This window comes from Equus caballus, chromosome 6 (genome assembly GCF_041296265.1).
Source record: "Equus caballus isolate H_3958 breed thoroughbred chromosome 6, TB-T2T, whole genome shotgun sequence".
NCBI classification, from domain to species: domain Eukaryota; kingdom Metazoa; phylum Chordata; class Mammalia; order Perissodactyla; family Equidae; genus Equus; species Equus caballus.
This window is the reverse complement of record NC_091689.1, coordinates 82727853-82746245: the sequence shown is the minus strand read 5'-3', so window position 1 is coordinate 82746245 and position 18393 is coordinate 82727853. Positions and strand designations below refer to the sequence as shown.

The 18393-nt window shown below is 51.7% G+C and overlaps 1 protein-coding gene and 1 long non-coding RNA gene across 2 annotated transcripts; one reads left to right on the top strand and one right to left on the bottom strand.

Annotated features, from left to right (window-relative positions):
* Positions 1-847: 847 nt before the first annotated feature.
* Positions 848-7753, bottom strand: LOC111773988 (uncharacterized). Its single transcript, XR_011440108.1, has 4 exons — positions 6608-7753; positions 5917-6056; positions 5681-5806; positions 848-3717 (listed from the first exon to the last, which is right to left on the bottom strand). It is a non-coding gene; the product is annotated as an uncharacterized lncRNA (long non-coding RNA).
* Positions 7754-7891: 138 nt separating this feature from the next.
* Positions 7892-14145, top strand: KRT5 (keratin 5). The gene is given in 9 exon segments (NM_001346208.1): positions 7892-8516; positions 9100-9314; positions 10062-10122; positions 10231-10326; positions 10919-11083; positions 11667-11792; positions 12048-12268; positions 13037-13071; positions 13481-14145. Coding segments are annotated over 9 exon segments (1782 nt in total). The 5' UTR covers positions 7892-7964; the 3' UTR covers positions 13792-14145.
* The last annotated feature ends 4248 nt before the right edge of the window (positions 14146-18393 follow it).

Genomic DNA, 18393 nt, shown 5'->3' with positions numbered 1-18393 from the left:
ATAACCTTGATTCTCAGGGTTGGAGTGAGATCATGTTCCAGACTCAGAACAATGGAGCCATGTTATGGCTGAGGACTTGCAGACCATAACGTGTTATTGTTCTCTGCTGAGGGCAGTGTGCCAAACTGCAGGAGGCCATGGCTGGCACCAGAGTGAGGGGGCCCAGCCCTCAGGGATGCCCAGGTCAGCTGGTGACTGGAGACTGCCCAAGAGGCTGAATAGGTCACGACATTCAGGCTGCAAGGCATCAATAGCCCTTGAGTGCCTCAGTGGCCCTGGACAGCGAGTCTGCAGGGTGAGGAGTCTCACCCTGGGTGGGTCAAGCCCTCGGGGCAGACTCAGAAACCGGTTGGGACTCCTGGGCTGCTGAGGAGGGAAGCATGGTACGGTGGGGGCACAGGAGGGTCATAGTGAATGGGGCTTTTGTTCTCTCTTTGGCACATGCCTGCTTGGGAGGGCTGATGGGTAAGTGGAGAACACTAGGTCCTCATAGATCCAGAGAGTTGGCAGTTCCATCCTGCGGGGGCCTCGCTGTGTTGACAGCCTTAGTGTGCCTCCAGAATCTCTTCATGCGTAGGTCTTGGGGTTTAGGGGCTGTGATCTAGTTAGAAAGAGGCGATGGTATGGCAGACCTGTCTCAAAGCTGGTTTGCAGAGGAGTTTCCGTTTAGGTGGTGTGTTTATTTAAGGAGGCTTTGGGGTGTGGGCTGCCCACGGTGCTCAAGGTCCCCTGAGCACCACTACTTGTGCTCTGGTTGAGAAGACAGGCTCTAGGAACATCCAGACCTGGGGTCAAATCTCACGTTTGATGCTTATTAGCTGTGTGACCTTAGATAAGACAGATTTCCTTTCTGGGGTTCAGAAAACAGCAATAACAATAGTGCTTTATTGCCTTGGATAATGTGAGTGTTAAATGAGACAATGCATGTTAAGTCCTAGCCCCACATTGGGCACACAGTAAGCAATTCAATAGCCATTCGTTTCAAAAAAGAGTGGGGGAAATGAGGTCCAACGTCACCAAAAGAAACGAGGCTACATATCGGAATGAAATGAAGTTAATTTCCTTTCTGAGTGGCGCAGCCTCAGGCAGGAGTTGATCTACTCCCTCTGAGGCCACTGGGTAGCCTGGCTCATTCTTAAGGGTCAAAAATGGCAAACGACACTCAGGCTGGGTCTTCCCATTTCATTCCCTCCTGTCGGTGGCCTCTGCTCATCTGGAGCGAAGCTCTGCCGGGCCTGTGTGGGTGTCTTGGCCATAGGGAGTTGCTGGGTTGGGAGAGGTGAGAAATAGAAGGAAAAACTGAAGGCTGAACCAAGATGCTGGACCACTCCTGAGGTGTCGGGGAAGTATTGTTGGTCACTTCTTGGCCCTGTGGAAACCACTGCCTTGGAGGCATCTGGGCCTTTGCCCCATCTCTGGTCCCAGGGAGAGAGGGAGAGGAGTGATGGTCCCCAAGCTTCCCCTCCAGGAAGGTTGTATAGGATGACCCCAATCCACTGGAGTCTTGCCCCAGAGGTCCCGCTGCCCCACCCCGGGTTCTGGAAGTCCAGAGAGGGGAGGGTCTCCCCAAGGTCATCCCCCATCTCCACTCAGGGATAGAGCTCCCTCTCCCTCAGGGTCCCTGGAAGATGCTGAGACACCTGAGTGACTGCCGAGTGTCAACCATGGTGAGACAAGGGCTTTAGGGTTCATATCCAGGCTCTGTCACTTACCAGCTACTTAACTCCTCTGGGCCTCAGTTTTCTTGTTTGTAAAATGGGCATCATAACAGGCCCACCTCATGAGGTCGTGAGTGGTAAATGAGTTACACTCGCTGTCTGGAACCATGCCTGGGCACAGTGAGTGCTGTGTAAGCATGGCTGCTCTGATTGTCTTCTGTCATGCCACAAAGCACATCCTGGGCACCGACCCACCCTGTGTTTCAAGGAGTTTGGGGATCACGGAAAGTCCAGAGTTTCAGAGAAGCTCCCCATCCAGTGATCGTCAGAGACATCTCACTCATTTGGAAGAGACTAGATCTTTGCCTCATGTTCTGTGTCAGGGAAGCCAAGACAGAGACAGAGACAGAGCCAGCACTCAGCGTAACTACCCTTCTAAGCATGAAAGCTGGGGAACAGTGGGCCCTGGGGTGGGGTGTGAATGGATCCACCTGGCTGAAGAGGGGAATTGAGGCTGAACGGCCATGGGAGCCCAGGCACTGGTAGGTGGAATGAAAGACATGGGGCCCCTGGAAACAGTTTCCGAGGACATGGATTTGGTTAGAGTCAGCCGAGAGCACGGTGGGGTTCTGAACACAGGCAACGGAGCCAGGTCTGAGTCCTCCCTCCTTGTATCCGTCAGTGGGAGGACAGGCAGGGGAGAGGGGCAGGACAGGAAGGGGTTTGCACCCTCCCATCTGTGGTCAGCGCCCCAGCCTGATGGGACCTGGTGGGACCTGGTGGCCTGGCACAGGCAAATGCCTTGGGGGAAAGGGCCTTGGTGCTGACTTTGGCTCAGAGGCTTGTCTCCACCCTGGAAAGGCCTGGGTCAGTGCCAGCGACTCTCAGGGCTGCACACAGGAGAGAGTCGGGAAGCAGTAAAATCACATCACCCATGACAGCCGGAGGTCAGCCCCTCCATCCACGCAGGCCTCCTTCCACCCTGGCCTCAAGAGAGGGTCCTGCGTAGGCAACCAACACATGCAGCCTTGGAGTGGGACGTCAATGGGCTCTTGCTGAAACCAGGGAGAGACAGTCAGGGCAATGGATGGCGTGCAGAACAGGGCAGACCTGGTCCTGGCTCTAACCCCATCTTGCTGAGGGATTTGGGGTTAGGGCTTCACCTCTCTGAACCCAGCCTCCTCCTCTCCTAGTGAATCGCCGAGGGACATCTGGGCATGGCTGGGAGGGGGTGGGGAGGAGTCAAAGCCAGAAGATTCTCATAGGAAAGTCTGGCCGGGGCTCACCCTGGATGGCTTGTGGGAACGGAGTTATCTGAAACCAAGTCAGGCTGAATTCCCCAACCCAGCCTTTGCGGGGCCACCCCCTCACGAGGCAAGTGGCGTGGCTTACTGTGCTGGCCCTGGCAAGGAGGTCGGGGAAGAGACCTGGCCCTGTCCTCAGACCCTGTGTCTCTCCCATGGGCCTGTCTTGTTCACCGCTGTGCCCCCACTGTGGCGGCTCAGTGCACAGCACCCCGCAGTTGCTCAAAACACGCATGTTGAATGAAGAAATGACTAAATGATCAGTGCAAGTGTTTCTGTGCTCTCTCTTCTCGGGTGCCTTTGAGGCTGTGTCTCTCTTGGAAAAAGCTAACAAGTTTTCACGAGGCCTCGACAGTGGCTACTGGTCTCAGTGGACAGTGAGCAAGGCCGGTGGTCTACGTGCCTGTGGGATGTGAAGACAGGAGCCGTGAGCACGTGCAGAAGATGTGGCCGGGCCGGGCAGGTGTCCATTCGCCTCCAGCACTGTCCAGACCCCGAGTGTGTTTCCTGAGGCTGGTCCTGGGAGAGGTGACATTTCCAGCCTCGGTGCTGTCGTCTCCTTTCTTCCCTATCGTATCATCTCAGTCTGTACTGATTCACTCCCAAGTCATTAGAGCTCACCCAAAGCCGAGGGGAAAGCAAAACACCCTTCAAATGAGGGAAGAACATTCCCAGACCTGCAGGGACCTGTTGGCGGGAGGCTGAGAGCTCCGTGGTACGCCTCTCGCCCCACAAGTGCCAATCGCCCGCCGAATCTGAGGGCTGGGGGCCAGGCTGCTCCCCACAGCCCCCTGCAAGTTTGCCCCACCCCTCCTGCCAACCCCGGCTCGAAATTACCATCCCAGCTGGCGCGGCCCCTCCCATGAGCTCGAGCCCCTTTCCTCCTGCATCTGCAGACTGTGCTCGTCTCCAGCGCCAGTGGGGGAAACTGCAGGGAGAGGTGGGGCCGGGTGTTCAGGGCCCCAACAATTCCAGGGCTGGGTTAGGACCAAGACACAGCCCAGCGTGGGCCCACAAGCTTCTGCTCCTATGCTGTGACCCACAATTTGTGTGAAGCCCTTCCACAGGTAAAGTCATCTCCAAGGGCCCACTTGTCACCCAAGTAATGGCAGCAGGGCCTCCAAAGCCCATCAGAGCCAAGGCGGTGTAGTTGCTTCACGTGTGGACATCTGCATTTCTACCCAGGCCTATTTTCAGATGCCGGGTCTGAAGGTCCTAGAGAGGCTGGGTGGGGTTCCCAGCATCACAAGGCAGCCCTGGCCAGACATGGCCGCTGTGGGATGGGTGGTGCATCCAGCTCCCCAGGCCCCAGAGGGGCCGTCCCCTCTACGCCCCTGTGATCCTGAGAATGCAGCTGAGATGAAAGTGGGCCCCAGAGGTGGGTTGGGGGCAGGATTCCCGCTGGCTCCCAGCGGGAGGTGGAGGCAGCGACAATCTTCCTGGAGGCTGAGGCTTTGTGAGGAGTTGCTGGGGCTGGAGCAGTGCTCCACCAGCTCTTCCAGCTCCTGCGGAATCTGGCTCGGTGCTCCCAGATGGGGCTGCCAACTGTCACCCAGGGAATAGGTGACTCATGCCTCAACTATTGCTCCCCACTTTTTGTGCTGAGCAGGCATGGGATAGGAGGTCTGGAAAGAAAGACGAGGACAATGCAGCTTTCTTTCTCTCCTGGGAGGGGACATGTTGGCTGGGGCAGGGCATGGGGGCCACTGGTAGCCTCCGGGCAGGGTACGGGGGAGAGGAGTGGAGGGAAGTCCAAGGAATGAAGAGTCATGAGCATGCCTGGGCTGAAGGGGACAAGAGGCCTGTCCTGTAGACATGGACCCTGGGACAGAAACAGATGGACAGGACTCTGGGATTTGGTGTGGGGCCAGGGAGGGCCTCACACCAAATCTGGGGAAGGAGTGGAGGGAGATGGCCTTAGGTCTGTCAATTCAATCCAAAAAATGTTTGCTGAGCACCTTCACTGTGCAAGGCTGGGCTGAGTGTGCAACGATGTGAAGATGAGCAGACGTGTTCCCTAACCTGAGGGAAAGTACCATTTGGTGAGACCTACAGGACATGTGCAAACCATCTTCTATTGAATAGACGTTCTGTTGACTGTGTTCTAGTCCATCCATCTTTTATCACAGGCATACAGATTGCGGGGGGCTCCGAGGAGGGGGCCCTGGGCTGGTGTTGCAGGATTTGCCTAATCATGCCCCATGGACACTTGCACCAATCCTACTCCCTGCCTGGTCTGTGAGGCACGTCGCTGTTTATGAAATGCTGCCAGTGTTCCATGTCCCCACACTCCTCTGTGAGGGAGGCCAGGGCAGTCATCATTGTCCCTCCTCTGCCAGGGACACCCGGAGGGTCAGCCACCGCGGCTCCCTTAGCCTTTCACTCATCTTTTGCAGATGAGAAAAACGATGCCTGGAGAAGCGAAGTCATGTGTCCTGCTAAGTCTTGGTAACTCCCTCTTCTGGGGCCCAGCAGAAAGCTCAGGGAGCTCCGTGTAATCCCTCTGTTCCTGCCCCAGTGGGATTCCAGGCTGGGTGGGACTCCCACACTGCTGGTGCCTGGCTCCCCACGGGCGCATCTCCACTATTTATAGCTGTCCAGGTCTGGCAGTGCGGGAGGGGTGCCCTGCCTGCTGGAGGTAGGGTTTCCACAGAACTTGGACAGAGACTGCCTCCCCCCAACCCCGCCTGGAGTCAGGCACCAAACCCTTCCCGCCACAGTTACTCACCACCCACAGATCTTCGGTCACTGGCATCTGAATCTGAGCTTGGCACATTCTAGCGATTCTCAGACTGGCCAGAATGCATTCCTGTTCCACCGAGTCCTACTCCTTCCACAACACAGCTGGGAGGAGAAGGAATGCAGAGAAGAGAATGTCCTAGTGTCTCAGGAGGGGTGGAGCTTTCCCCAGGGCAGTGGGGACCAAACCCAGGACCCGGGGAGGACACACGTACCCTCATGGAGCTCGTCCAGTGGAGAGGGAGAGTTAGAGGTAGGAGTCCCCAGACACTTGCTTCAAGCTGGGATCTGTTCTATCGGGGGCTGAGGGTCCCCCGATATGTCTCAGGACCCCTAAGACACTCACGTCTGATGCCTGAGACGCAACAAAGTGTGAAATTGATGAACTCAGTAAAATTCACCCCTGAGTTTCAGGAATTCTCCAGGCAGGGAGCCAAGGAGGGAGATCTCATTGCTCCAGACCTGTAAGCCTAGCTCTGGCCATTGGTCTGTCTGGATTTCCCTGTCCACGACTTTCTCATCAGCCCTCCGGGGAGCAATCACATCTCAGCTGATCCCTAGCGGCTCTGGGTCATTTTCGTACAGCTCTGGCTCCCTTGTGGCCAACCACAGGCCCTGACTAGAGAGTCCTGAGCCCAGGCTGGGTCTTCCTTTCTCTCCTCCTGCAAATGTACCTCCTCAGCGCCGGGGCTTTGAACCCATCCCCACCCCACCCCTACCTCCAGCCCCAGGGCAGGGGTGTCCCCCACAGCTCTCAGTGGCCCAAGTGTGGCCTGGGGGTCTTGCTTCTGTTTTGGGGAGGCAGCCTACTTAGATCTGGAGCCAAAAAGAGGGGGTGTAGTGGAGGACAGACACCTGCCAAAGCCTAACCAGACCCGCTGTCCCCCATCTGGCGCCACAGCCCACCTGGACAAGATTTGCAGAGGGGTCTTACGGAGGTCCACCCTAAAGCAACTGTGGCAGGTTGTTATGCCAGCTGCCCAGTCCCCGGAACCTGCTCTGGCAGGACAGTCCACAGCATGAAAACCCCGTTTTCCATTCCCCTGGCCCTGAAGGAGACTCTGGGCTGCAGCCGAGAGAAAGCACAGCAGTTCCCGCTGCTTGGCACGGAGCGGTCCGCCGTTATAACAGGTCTGCAGGTTCTCAACATGTTCCTGACGAGATTAGAAGCTCCTGCAGGTATGTGTTTGTGGCAGCCTACAGCCTGTATCGACAGATACGATGACTCATTTCTTCCCTGGTGGAATCACTGAGGGCTTGCTGGAACACACCCGGGGGGCCAGCGGAGCGGGCAGAGCAGCTCCCCCTGCAGAGAGACGTGACTGCCAGGCTGAGTCCCAGGACTTTCTGTGAGGGACCGCATGGGGCCCCTGGGTTTGTTAAGCCCCCGCAGGGTCCTGCCCAGGCTGAAGAACCAGCAAAAAGGTTAAGTGCTGCAGAAAACGCAGAATCAGGAGGAGCTGGGGAGGGCTAGGCCTGCCCTGCAGAGAGCAAAGTGGTAAATACCGGGGGCTGAGGGTATCCCCCCGTTCTCTGTTTCTGGAGCTTGGGGCGCCTTTCCGGCTGGAACTTTGCAGGAGAATCTGCCCAGCAGGCTCTGGGATAACTGCGCCTCCCCCAAGAGAGGAAATTCTGCAGGAAAGGACAGAGTTCTATCTTCCCCTCTGCACACAGCGGAGATCTCAGGCCACAGTTGCACTTCCAGGTGCTGAAGTCCCCATAGCAACCCCCTGCCTGGAAGAGTGAGAAGAGAAATCACTGCCAGTGGGAACTTACTTTGCCCCCGTTCACTGGCAGTGTACACTGCGCTGGGCGGTTGACAATATCCCCGGTCCCATAAGGATCCCTTGGGACATTGGCCAAATGCCCCCTTGCTTCCTGGCATCCTTGGGCTGTTCCCAGCCCTGGGCCTCAATGGCAAAGATGGACTCGCTGACAGCGTCGCCGACTTGCTGCTAAGACATCAGTGCTGCAAGGCAAGGTTATTCCTACCTAAGCAGGGCCTGCCAGGAAGAAAGTGTTTGCACCCCACACTGCCCGCGCAGGTGTGACGGTGAGCTCACAGCTGCCCCCCAGGCATGCCCAGCCCACTTAATCATTCACAGCTCGACAACTCTCCCGCCCAGCCCAGCTCTAGAGGATAAAAGTGGGGATTGCAGCTCTGGGGAACACAGCCACCTTCTGCGTCCTGCTGAGCTCTGTTCTCTCCAGCACCTAGGACCCCCAGTGCTCAGTACTCTTGCTCCACCAGGAACAAGCCATCATGTCTCGCCAGTCGAGTGTGTCCTTCCGGAGTGGCGGCAGCCGTGGCTTCAGCGCCGCCTCAGCCATCACCCCATCTGTCTCCCGCACCAGTTTCACCTCCGTGTCCCGGTCCGGGGGTGGCGGTGGCGGCTTTGGCAGGGTCAGCCTTGGGGGTGCTGGTGGAGCGGGTGGCTATGGCAGCAGGAGCCTCTACAATCTGGGGGGCTCCAAGAGGATCTCCATCAGCACTAGTGGCGGCGGCTTCAGGAACCGATTTGGAGCCGTTGCTGGCGGCGGCTATGGCTTTGGAGGTGGCGCCGGGAGCGGATTTGGTTTTGGCAGTGGCGCTGGTGGTGGCTTCGGGCTTGGTGGCGGCGCTGGCTTTGGAGGTGGCTTTGGTGGTCCCGGCTTCCCCGTCTGTCCCCCTGGCGGCATCCAGGAGGTCACCGTCAACCAGAGTCTTCTGACTCCCCTCAACCTGCAAATCGACCCCACCATCCAGCGGGTGAGGACCGAAGAGCGGGAGCAGATCAAGACCCTCAACAACAAGTTCGCCTCCTTCATCGACAAGGTGAGACATGATCCTTTGTGAAAACCCGCTCTGAGTGTGGGATAAACGCCAAAGAAAGAGGGGGTGGGGTGGGGAGCCTTTCTGACTTCGTGCAAATACTTCAGAGTTTGCAGTTGCATGTTTCCATTTGTTTCCATGTCCTGGATTTGTGGCCCACTCTCTTAATTAGACTGGCACCTTCAAAGAGAGAGTCTTATGCCCCTTCAGAGATTACCCTTTCAGGGCTCTGAGATTACTGCTGGACAAAGAGATGAAGTCCGTGCTTCCTGTAACGGGACTGATCGCATAGAGAGGAGGATGAGTCCACAGGGCAGTAGCCTGAGTGCCTCACAGCCCCCACCGTGCTGGGCCACAGTCCGCCCAAGCTGTGCCCGGTGCTGTCTGTGGCCTGGATAAGTGTCCCATCGCCCCCAGAAAAGTGGGGTTAGGCGCCTCCCTCTAGACCTCCCCTCCTGGGGCTCAGGGCCAGGCGCTGCACAGGGGAAAGGTTCATGGGGACAGCATGAGATGGAAAGAAAACTGGTGAATTGATCAATGAAACACAAAATCCAAATTTCTCATCTTCAAACTCTGTCCCCTCCAGGTGCGCTTCCTCGAACAGCAGAACAAGGTCCTGGACACCAAGTGGACCCTGCTCCAGGAGCAGGGCACCAGGACCGTGAGGCAGAACCTGGAGCCTTTGTTCGAGCAGTACATCAACAACCTCAGGAGACAGCTGGATGGTATCCTCGGTGAGAGAGGCCGCCTGGACTCGGAGCTGAGGAACATGCAGGACCTGGTAGAGGACTTCAAGAACAAGTGAGTTGGGTGGAGTGGAGAAAGGGGTGGCCGGAGTCTTCTTGGCACCAGATGTACTTCATAACCAGACTACTGCCTCTACCTTCCCCACTGACTAGAAGCATATAGCTTCCATAGACACCTAAAAAAAAATCCAAGTCCATGTTTAGAAAGTTCCAGGCCCGAGCTCGGTCCCTCTGCAAAGCACTTAGCCACCGTCCAGAGCAGCAAGCGCGGTGCCCCGGTACCACCCAGTGAAATAAGCGGTCGTGCAATCCTTGCTCTTTGGGGCTTTCCTCCCCTAGACACTCAAGGTACACAGCACGGGCTTTTGATGGATTCCCTGCAAAGCAGGGATGACATAACCCAGCTCGGTGGCTCAAATAATTTCTTTAGTCCTTCTGAACTAGCAGCTAGCCTGCTAGTTTTTTGTTTGTTTTTTTAAAGGGCTGTGAAAGCTGAAAAAAAGCACTAGAGAAATTTACTAGATGTGGAGTTGGGGAGAAACAGCACAACTCTCCTACAGGAGTATTCTTGAAGCAACTGAATTATAGCAATAATAGAATGATTATCTGGTAGGCAGCTACAGAGAAAACGGTATCCTAATGGGTAAGGATCTCGCCCAGGGGCTCACCTACCAGCGCCCCCTCCCTCTCTGCCGATATGACGTAAGAAGCTCGTTCCCGGTGGGAAAGCAGGCAGTAAAGACCCCAGGCCTCACCTGGCCCTCCTCCTCTGATAAGCACTTCCCATTGTTTTTACCACCAGGTATGAAGATGAAATCAATAAGCGTACCACCGCTGAGAATGAGTTTGTGATGCTGAAGAAGGTGCGTGGGTCGAAAAAAACCTGTAGCCAGTGGCTATGCTCTCTTAAGCTCATTCGTTTAAGTCAGGGTGGAAATCGGGTGCAGTGCCAACCATGCCTGTTTCTCTAGGATGTGGACGCCGCCTACATGAACAAGGTGGAGCTGGAGGCCAAGGTCGATGCGCTGATGGACGAGATCAACTTCATGAAGATGTTCTTCGAGGCGGTGAGAAATGCCCCCTGTTCAGGACCCAGAGAGACGGTCACTGGGACACCACCAGGAATCAGGGTCTCCAGGATTAAGCAACTTTCAGTGGCTCCTAAGCTGGACCATCCTTGTCTTTTCTATTCCTTTAGTACTACTCACACTTTGTTACTTATAAAGCCAATCCTTAAAAAAGTCAGATTTAAAGCAAAAGACCTGTTCAGCAGTCATTTGGCAGAGCGAGGTTTGGAGGGAGTTATAGAGGCACAACATACCCTTCCTGGCCTCCTCCTCTTTCCGGAATACTGTCCTCTCTCTGTTTTCTCCCAGCATGGCAGACCACACAACTAGATTCTTTTAAAATATGTTATGAGCCAAGAAGATTCGAGTCTGAGAGATTACACAGTAGGGGTTTCCTGGAGATTCAGAGTTGTTAAGATTCTTTTTAAATAGATTTAGTAACGATTTGGATTGTTTATTAACTCACCTAAATTTTTTAGGTAGATAGTTGGTATTTTTTCTCTCGAATTGATATACCGCAACGAGTAGAAGCTTTGAATGGACCTGATATTAAATAACACAGTCAGATAACTGACTTCCAATGTCCCCGCAGGAGCTGTCCCAGATGCAGACACACGTCTCAGACACGTCTGTGGTCCTCTCCATGGACAATAACCGCTCTCTGGACCTGGACAGCATCATCGCCGAGGTCAAGGCCCAGTACGAGGAGATTGCCAACCGCAGCCGAACGGAAGCCGAGTCCTGGTACCAGACCAAGGTGGGTGCTGTGGCGAATGTGTCCTGAGTGAGGAGATGGACATGTGTCCAGGACTCCAGGCCCTGACAAAACGCTAAGGATGGAGTTCCCAAAACCTATTGAGGCCTCTTGGGATGAGTTATGGGAACACTCCTGTATGCATTTGCCACATAAATTCAAGACCCTGAAGGAGAATCTCACACCAGTGTCTCTAGGAAAGCAAAGGCACTAAGGAGGAAATTCTGTCATATCAGGTCCTCCTTGATAAAGCCAAAACCAGCCCCAGGCCCCAGATAACTACGTGTCGTGTCGCTTCATGGGGATACGTTCTGAGAAATGCACTGTTAGCTGATTTCGCTGTTGTACAAACATCAGAGAGTGTACTTAAACACCTAGATGGTGTAGCCTACTACACACCTAGGCTATATGGTACTAATCTTAAGGGACCACAATTGTACGTGCAGTCTGTCGTTGACCAAAACGTCATTATGCAGTACATGACTATATACCACTTGCCACCTCATGGTAGCTCCTGCCTGTGAACTTGGGAAAGTGTTTCCATCCTCATAGAAGTAAAATCTTTCCTCTTTTCTGGTGGCATCAGTACGAGGAGCTGCAGCAGACCGCTGGTCGGCATGGTGATGATCTTCGAAACACCAAGCATGAGATCTCCGAGATGAACCGGATGATCCAGAGGCTGAGAGCTGAGATTGACAACGTCAAGAAGCAGGTAGGGAGAGGGTGAAAGAAGGCAAAGAAAGTGCCTGAGCTCTCAAAGGGAGACGTGTTTTGTTTTGTTTTGTTTTACTTTCCTTTTTCTGAACACACACACACGTACACACGCAGAGCTGGAACAAGTGCCAGTGTTTCAATGTTTCCGCATCCACAATGACCGGGATGAATGTACTGGCTTCCCTCTGGAGTCTCAGAAAGATTCAGCTCAGCTACTAAGGTGTCCCCACTCTTCCTTCCTTTTCCTCTGTAGTGCGCCAACCTGCAGAACGCCATTGCTGATGCTGAGCAGCGTGGGGAACTGGCCCTCAAGGATGCCAGGAACAAGCTGGCCGAGCTGGAGGATGCCCTGCAGAAGGCCAAGCAGGACATGGCCCGGCTGCTGCGGGAGTACCAGGAGCTGATGAACACCAAGCTGGCCCTGGACGTGGAGATCGCCACCTACAGGAAGCTGCTGGAGGGCGAGGAGTGCAGGTGGGCAAACATGGCTGACATCATGAGCCCAAGATGACCTCGCATTTGATAAAGTGGAGCTTCTTCTCCACTACAGGGTGTAAAGCACACACACAGGTGGCCACTATCTTGTGCATGATAATCATCCATCATTAATCCATCATAATTAATCATTATGACACCTGGACATACAGCTGACCTACACAATGCGGCTCCAACTCACTTCACTGACTTTATTCCTATCAGTATTCACGGATGCTGCCTCTCATTCAAACAACTAAGCAACTCAACAAATGTCATCCCCATTCTTCGGGTACCTCTTCCTTCAAGAAGCCTTTTATGATTACTCCAGCTGAGCGAAATTCACCTGACATTGGATTCTCAAACGATTCCAATTCCTCTGTTCTGCTGACACTGCCCACTGCCTGCTTTCTTTTAGAAGTGTTTCTGTCCATGCCCGGTCTTCTCACAGAATGTAATCTACAAAGCAAAAACTGCTTCATACATATTCACAGTTCCCGCAGCCTCTTACTCATGCTTTCCACGTAATGGGTGGAGGAGAATGTGCATTATAATCTTCCTCTGATAACCTGTTTCTAGGTCAACTCCTCTTCATTGGGTACTTCCCGTAGAAAGCCATGTCTTTCTCTAAACTAAGCAATTTTGGGGGGGCATGCATGCTCCTTGCTTATAGAAGAAGCTCTAAACATGACTCTTAAAGTTATTCACGTAGAGGAATGCTGTCTTTCGGCGAGTTTTTAACTCTTATTTCAATCTTCCCCCTTTCAGACTGAGTGGAGAAGGAGTTGGACCAGTCAACATTTGTAAGTAACTTTGAATAGACATTAATAATGATGATAGTTTGGGATGTTTGGTGCCAACTCACAATCCTGCTGTTTCTAGACACCAGACACTCCCATCCCCATATAGTTACTTAGTGCGCTTAGTGAGCAGCAGGTGATGAGGGGAAGAACACAGATTGAGACATGAAGCAATGTGGCTCATGTCTTATCTCTTAAAGACCACACCCTGTATCTTACACATCTTGCGCCCTGTCCACCTGCCTTGCCCCTTCCCCTCGAGGAACTAAATGACTTAGTTCTTCTGGGCCTCATTTGCTGCTCTGTAAAAGGGGCCAGGTTCAGGGCTAACATTAGTAGGATCAAATAAATTGGACGTGTATGATCAATCTGACAGACTGGTCTCACCATGTGCTCCCTCCTTTCCCTGCAGCTGTCGTCACAAACAGCGTCTCCTCCGGCTACGGCGGTGGTAGTGGTTTTGGCGGCGGCCTCGGTGGAGGTCTTGGCGGCGGCCTCGGTGGAGGTCTTGGCGGCGGCCTCGGTGGAGGTGGCAGCGGAAGCTACTACTCCAGCAGCAGTGGGGGTGTCGGCCTAGGTGGCGGGCTCAGTGTAGGGGGCTCTGGCTTCAGTGCCAGCAGCGGCCGAAGCCTGGGGGTGGGCTTCGGCAGTGGCGGGGGCAGCGGCTCCAGCGTCAAGTTCGTGTCCACCACCTCGTCCTCCCGGAAGAGCTTCAAGAGCTAAGAGCCCGCTGCGACACTGCCTCCCGTGTGCAGCGACCCGGCCCGCGGCGACCGCCTCTTCGAGGTGGCTGCCTGAGCCAAGTTTTCTCTTTTTCTGGAGTGTAGTCTAGACCAATCCCGTTGTAGAACCACATCTTTGGTTCCTGGAAGGGCCCATCCCCCGTCTCTAGTCTTCCGTTTCGCGATTCTATGTTCTGCTTCGAATCAACCTTTAGGTCTCTAGGGCGTGGTCCTCGGTGACAACACATTTTCCAGCATCTAAACTGTCAAAACGGAGTCCCCACCCCAATCTCAAATTTTGTTCTGGTTCTGACTACCTCCAGAGTGTGTTCAATAAAATGCTTTTATAATATAAGCTGTTGTACAGACTTGTTTTTTCAAGGTCTACAACCAGCCTAGAGACCCCCTGAGGGTCCATCCAGATGTGATCGGACCCTCTGATGACTCACCGGGAGAATGAAAGGACCTTGAAGGGAAAGTGGCCATCACGGATGGTCCAGAGATTGCAGGAAGCATCTGAGAAAAGCCTCTAGAATGAAGGAGACTCTGGCAGGTGTGAATGGGAGTGTGTGTTCTATTGCAACTTGGACGAAGTGCAGAGCCTCTTGTTGGAGACGGGCCCCGTTCAAGGTGGGCTGAACAGCATAAACGGGTTTAAGTAAAATTTTTAAGTAAAGAATACGTTGCCTTCAGAGCCCCAAAAGACCTCATAGATGTTGGGCCTGTTCTAACATTGTGGGTACTGAGAGGATCAATAGCTGTTTCTTCACAGTGTCAAGGATGGAGCGGCCCTCAGATTACCAGATACTTTCAGGAATTTAACTGAGGCGGCAGCAACTTACACGGTGTGGGGAACAATGGTCCATCCTTTCTTTGTGAGCGCCTTTGTGAATATTTGTATGTCCTGAGTGAGTGTGTCCGGTGACTCTCTTTGAGGGAGGATTTATCATTGTCATATCATACCTGTGCTCCTGGTGACAGTCAGATGCATTTAGGGTCTTGCCTGCCAAGACTGTGTGCAGTGGCAGGGCTGTCGAGCATCTGGGTAAAGACATACTGTGCCCCTTTAGAGGTGAAGGCAAACCGTGACTGAGAGGCTGTTGAAACGGGCACTGAACAGCGCACCATTAGCCAAATCCATGAGAAGAAAATATTTACGAGTTGCTGATTGCAGTCAGTAATTTCAATACTCTTGGGTCAGGGCCCTTCATGAGTGTGACCATGGCATCAGGGTTGCGGTAATCCACTGGGAGGCACCTTTATTCTTTCTAAGTTTAAAAATAGGCCAAATTGGGCTGTTGAATGGAGAAACAGTGCATATAATCATCCTTTCTCTAAAGACTTCTCCTATAATGGCTTTCACTCTTTGAAGGTCCTGTTTTAATTTACACTGGAACGTATATTAACTATTTTAACTGGAAGAAGGTCCATGGAGTACCCCCCGTTTTTTTTGATGGGGAAGATTGGCCCTGAGCTAACTTTGTTGCCAATCTTCCTCTATTTTGTATACGGGATGCCACCAGTGCATGGCCTGATGAGCAGTATGTAGGTGCATGCCCAGAATCTGAACCTGCAAACCTTGGGCTGCCAAAGCAGAGCACGCAGACTTAACCACTACTCCACCAGGCTGGCCCCCCATGGAGTCCCATTTTGTCAAACCAATTTGTAAGTGTCAAGGACTTAATTTTTTTTTTTTTTTAAAGATTGGCACCTGCCCTAATATCTGTTGCCAATCTTTTTTTTTCCTTCTCCCTAAAGCCCCGTTGTACATAGTTGTATATTCTAGCTGTGAGTGCCTCTGGTTGTGCTATGTGGGACGCTGCCTCAGCGTGGCCTGATGAGCGGTGCCAGGTCCGCACCCAGGATCCGAACCAGCAAAACCCTGGGCTGCTGAAGCAGCGCACACGGACTTAACCACTTGGGCACGGGGCTGGCCCCTCAAGGACTTAATTTAATTTTAACTTGTTACTCATTGGGTCAGAATGTCCATGACCACTGTGAGGTATTTTGGAGCCAATGGGTGGTGTAATCATGTGAAATTTAGGCAATTCAGTAGTTCTGATAATTAAGATGCGGCATGCTTGTCTGTTCTCTAGCTTGTGGTCAATGATTTCCCTAAGATTACAGGGGTACCTTGTTTAAATTTAGTGAGATTCCCAGGCACTGGTGTAATTTGAGCTCCAGTGTAGAGTAAGGCCAGGAAGATTTTGTGAACTTGTGTCCTTCAGCAGATGTCACAGTTAATTCAGAACCTATGTGGTAGAGGCACAAAGCCAATCCAAACCCCTTTTTATCGTTTTGATGTATAAACTCTTTTACTAAATTTTGGATTTCCAATTGCATCAAATTGTGCTTCAGTTTTTCGTTTCCTCCCCATTTCCAGGGTTCTTTCTTTCCTTTCTTTCTCTCTCTCTTTCTTCTTTCCTTCCATCTTCTCTCCTTCCTTCCTTCCTTCCTTCTTTCTCTCTCTCTGTCTCTTTCTTTTCTGTGGTTACTGGATACACTGGCAGGAGACAGGGATAGTTCCTGCCCTGCTCATGTCTATCAATTTCTTCCTCCAGAGAGCCTCACATCAGTATCTTCAGGGCTTGGGGCCTCCCCCATGGAAATAGTTGAATTAACCCCTTAATTGTGCCACAAAGGTATCATATGTACTTTCCCCTATAGCCCTGAAGATGATGGTCTTTCTTGTCAACAGAGGCGCAGCAGCAGCAGCAGCAAAGGCATTTTGTAAGGTCCTAGTGAACCATCTGCCTTTAAAAGTGTGGCCACAGAGTAACCGCTCTTCCTCCACGTGAGCGATCACCTGACAGGACTATATATTGCACAGGTTATCAACCTCTCCCCTGAGCACTTCACAGAATGGGGCCAACACCTGCTTGAGACACACACCAACGTTCACAGGGTAAGAGTTATTCCCTCGAGCTTAGCACCTGTCACTCTTTATGGAGGAATTGAAAGCAATTCAATGTGAGACACACAGATAGGTCTGAGCTGAGACACACCACCCAATGCCACTTTAAGGAGGGCCCCAAACCCATACTCCCGCCCCTAAAGGACAGTTATTGAAACTCCTGACATATGTCAGTTAAGTCCACAATAGAGGCCTTGGTAGAACTCAGTAAATGTAGCACAAAGCAGCACAGCTCAAAGTGAAGCTTGGCAGCAAAGAGCAACACAACTCAGAGAGCCCACTAGCCAGAAAGTGGCAACTCAAAGTGCCTGCTCACAAGCAGACAGTAGGGCCAAATTGCAGGCCAAGCAAGAAAAGAAAGACCTCAGAGGTAGCAGTCATCATCTGGACATCTTGCTCAGAGTGCCAATTTTTGTGGCCACTCTACAGAGGCAGGATGGATCCCCACTCAGAATTTGGTTCAGCTACTGAGATTGATGACCCCACATGCTCCAAGGTGGTATGAAAATGTATAAATGATATTACTCATGCAATAAGGCTTTCTAGAGAGAGTAGGATAGACTTCCCGAGCTGGTCCAAATATGGCTTGAAAGAGAAGGGAGAGGAGACTGGAGTGGGGTTTTTTAAGTGGTTAGGAATGGGACCAGGCTGAGGATTCCTGCACATGGTTTGAAGTTCCCACCTGTTACAAAGGAGGGACCACCCAGTCTTACTTATCAGTTTCCTCAGATGCAGGTAAAGGAGAAGAGGGAAGGATGGGGCTTAGAAGCTGTCAACTGTCAAACATCATTACTGTGAGGGTGGTTTAATATTCAAAAAGATCAATCATATAATATACATTAACAGAATAAAAGGAGAGAAATCAAATGGTCATCCCCCAAACAGATGGCAAATATTATACTTAATACTGAATGATCAAAAGTTTCTCACTGAGATCAGGAAGGAGGCAAGGATCACTATAATCACCACAGTTATTCAACACTATATTGGAGATCATAGCCAGTGCAATAAGACAAGACAAAGAAATAAACATCTTAAGGATTAGAAAGAAAGAAAGAAAACTGCAGTTACTCACATAAGATATGATTATGTATGCAGAAAAACCAAAGATTCTCCAAACTGTTAGAATTAATAAGTGAATTTATCAAGGTCACTAGAATTGTATTTCCATATACTAGCAGAAAGCAATTAGAAAATGAAATGTAAAAGATACCATTTCCAGTAGCATCAAAAATATGTATATGAGAATAAATGTAGCCAAAGATATGCAAGAGTTATGCACAGAAAACTATGAAGCTTATTGAAAACAACTAAAGAAACCTAATAAACAGAGGTACACGCCATCTTCATGGATTTCAAAACTTAAGATTGTAAACGTGTTAATTTCCCCCAACTGAACTATAGATTCAAAGCAATTCCAATCATATTTCAGAAGGTATTTTATGGAAATTGATAAACCTATTCTAAAATTTGTATAGAAATGAGAAAGATCTAAAATAGTCAAAACGATCTTGAAAAAGAACAAAGGTCTTATAGTTCCAGGTACCGAGACTTATTAGGAAGATATATTTATTAAGAGAGTGTAGTATTAGGGAAATAACTGAAAAATGGACCAATGTAACAATATATAGAATTTAGAAACAAACCACATATATGTTCACTAGATTTACAACAATGGTGCCATCACAG